The sequence below is a fragment of the Apaloderma vittatum genome, unplaced genomic scaffold (assembly GCF_000703405.1).
Source record: "Apaloderma vittatum isolate BGI_N311 unplaced genomic scaffold, ASM70340v1 scaffold26196, whole genome shotgun sequence".
NCBI classification, from domain to species: Eukaryota; Metazoa; Chordata; class Aves; order Trogoniformes; family Trogonidae; genus Apaloderma; species Apaloderma vittatum.
In genome coordinates, this window is record NW_009721647.1 from 10,176 (window position 1) to 10,772 (window position 597).

Sequence of the window (597 nt, forward strand, 5' to 3'; positions counted from 1 at the left end):
CCCCCGGCCAGCAGCTCCGAGCCCCCCAGCCACTGCCCGCTCCTTGATTTGGTGCTGAGCAGGTTGACGCCTTTCTTGGCCTTCACCCTGTGGAGAGTTATGGTTAGGGCCAGATCCTCGCACCTGGGCCCCTTGGACCCCCCCTGGGGCCCCTGCCATGGGCACAGGGGGACTTTTTGCTCTCAATCCCTCCTGGCTGTCAAGAACGTCATCCAGGCTGGCAGCAACCGCCACGGGGCTGAGTCCAGCCCAGCTCCTCTCTCTCATAGAATTGAAAAAAACCCAGGGGGAATTTGGTTCCCCAGCCTCCATGCTGACCCCAGGACAGGAGCACCCCTGGTGGGCTCAGTATCCTCACGGTGAAGGTCAGGAAAGCCTTGGGTGCCACGTTCCCCGTGGCTGGGGCTCGCCACTGGCCTGGTGGCTACAGGGACACCTGTAAATGCCCTTCAAAGAGATGTGGCAGAGGCTTGTCCCCCCATCTTAGGGACACACAGCAAGAGAAGGTCCCTCCCACGCCTTCCTGTGCTGGGGTGCTCAGCACCTCCCACCCACCGTCCCTGCCCTGTTCTGCTCCCACCCTGGTTCTCAGGAGCC

At 62.5% G+C, this 597-nt stretch overlaps 1 protein-coding gene across 1 annotated transcript in view; it reads right to left on the bottom strand.

Moving 5' to 3' along the window:
- Window positions 1-87, bottom strand: part of TMEM132E (transmembrane protein 132E) — a gene marked incomplete at both ends in the record, with an annotated part of 10,258 nt that extends 10,171 nt beyond the window's left edge. Inside the window, one exon of the mRNA XM_009871480.1 lies at window positions 1-87. This exon is cut by the window's left edge and continues 51 nt beyond it. Within this exon, the coding sequence (XP_009869782.1) occupies window positions 1-87 (87 nt within the window).
- Between the last annotated feature and the right edge of the window lie 510 nt (window positions 88-597).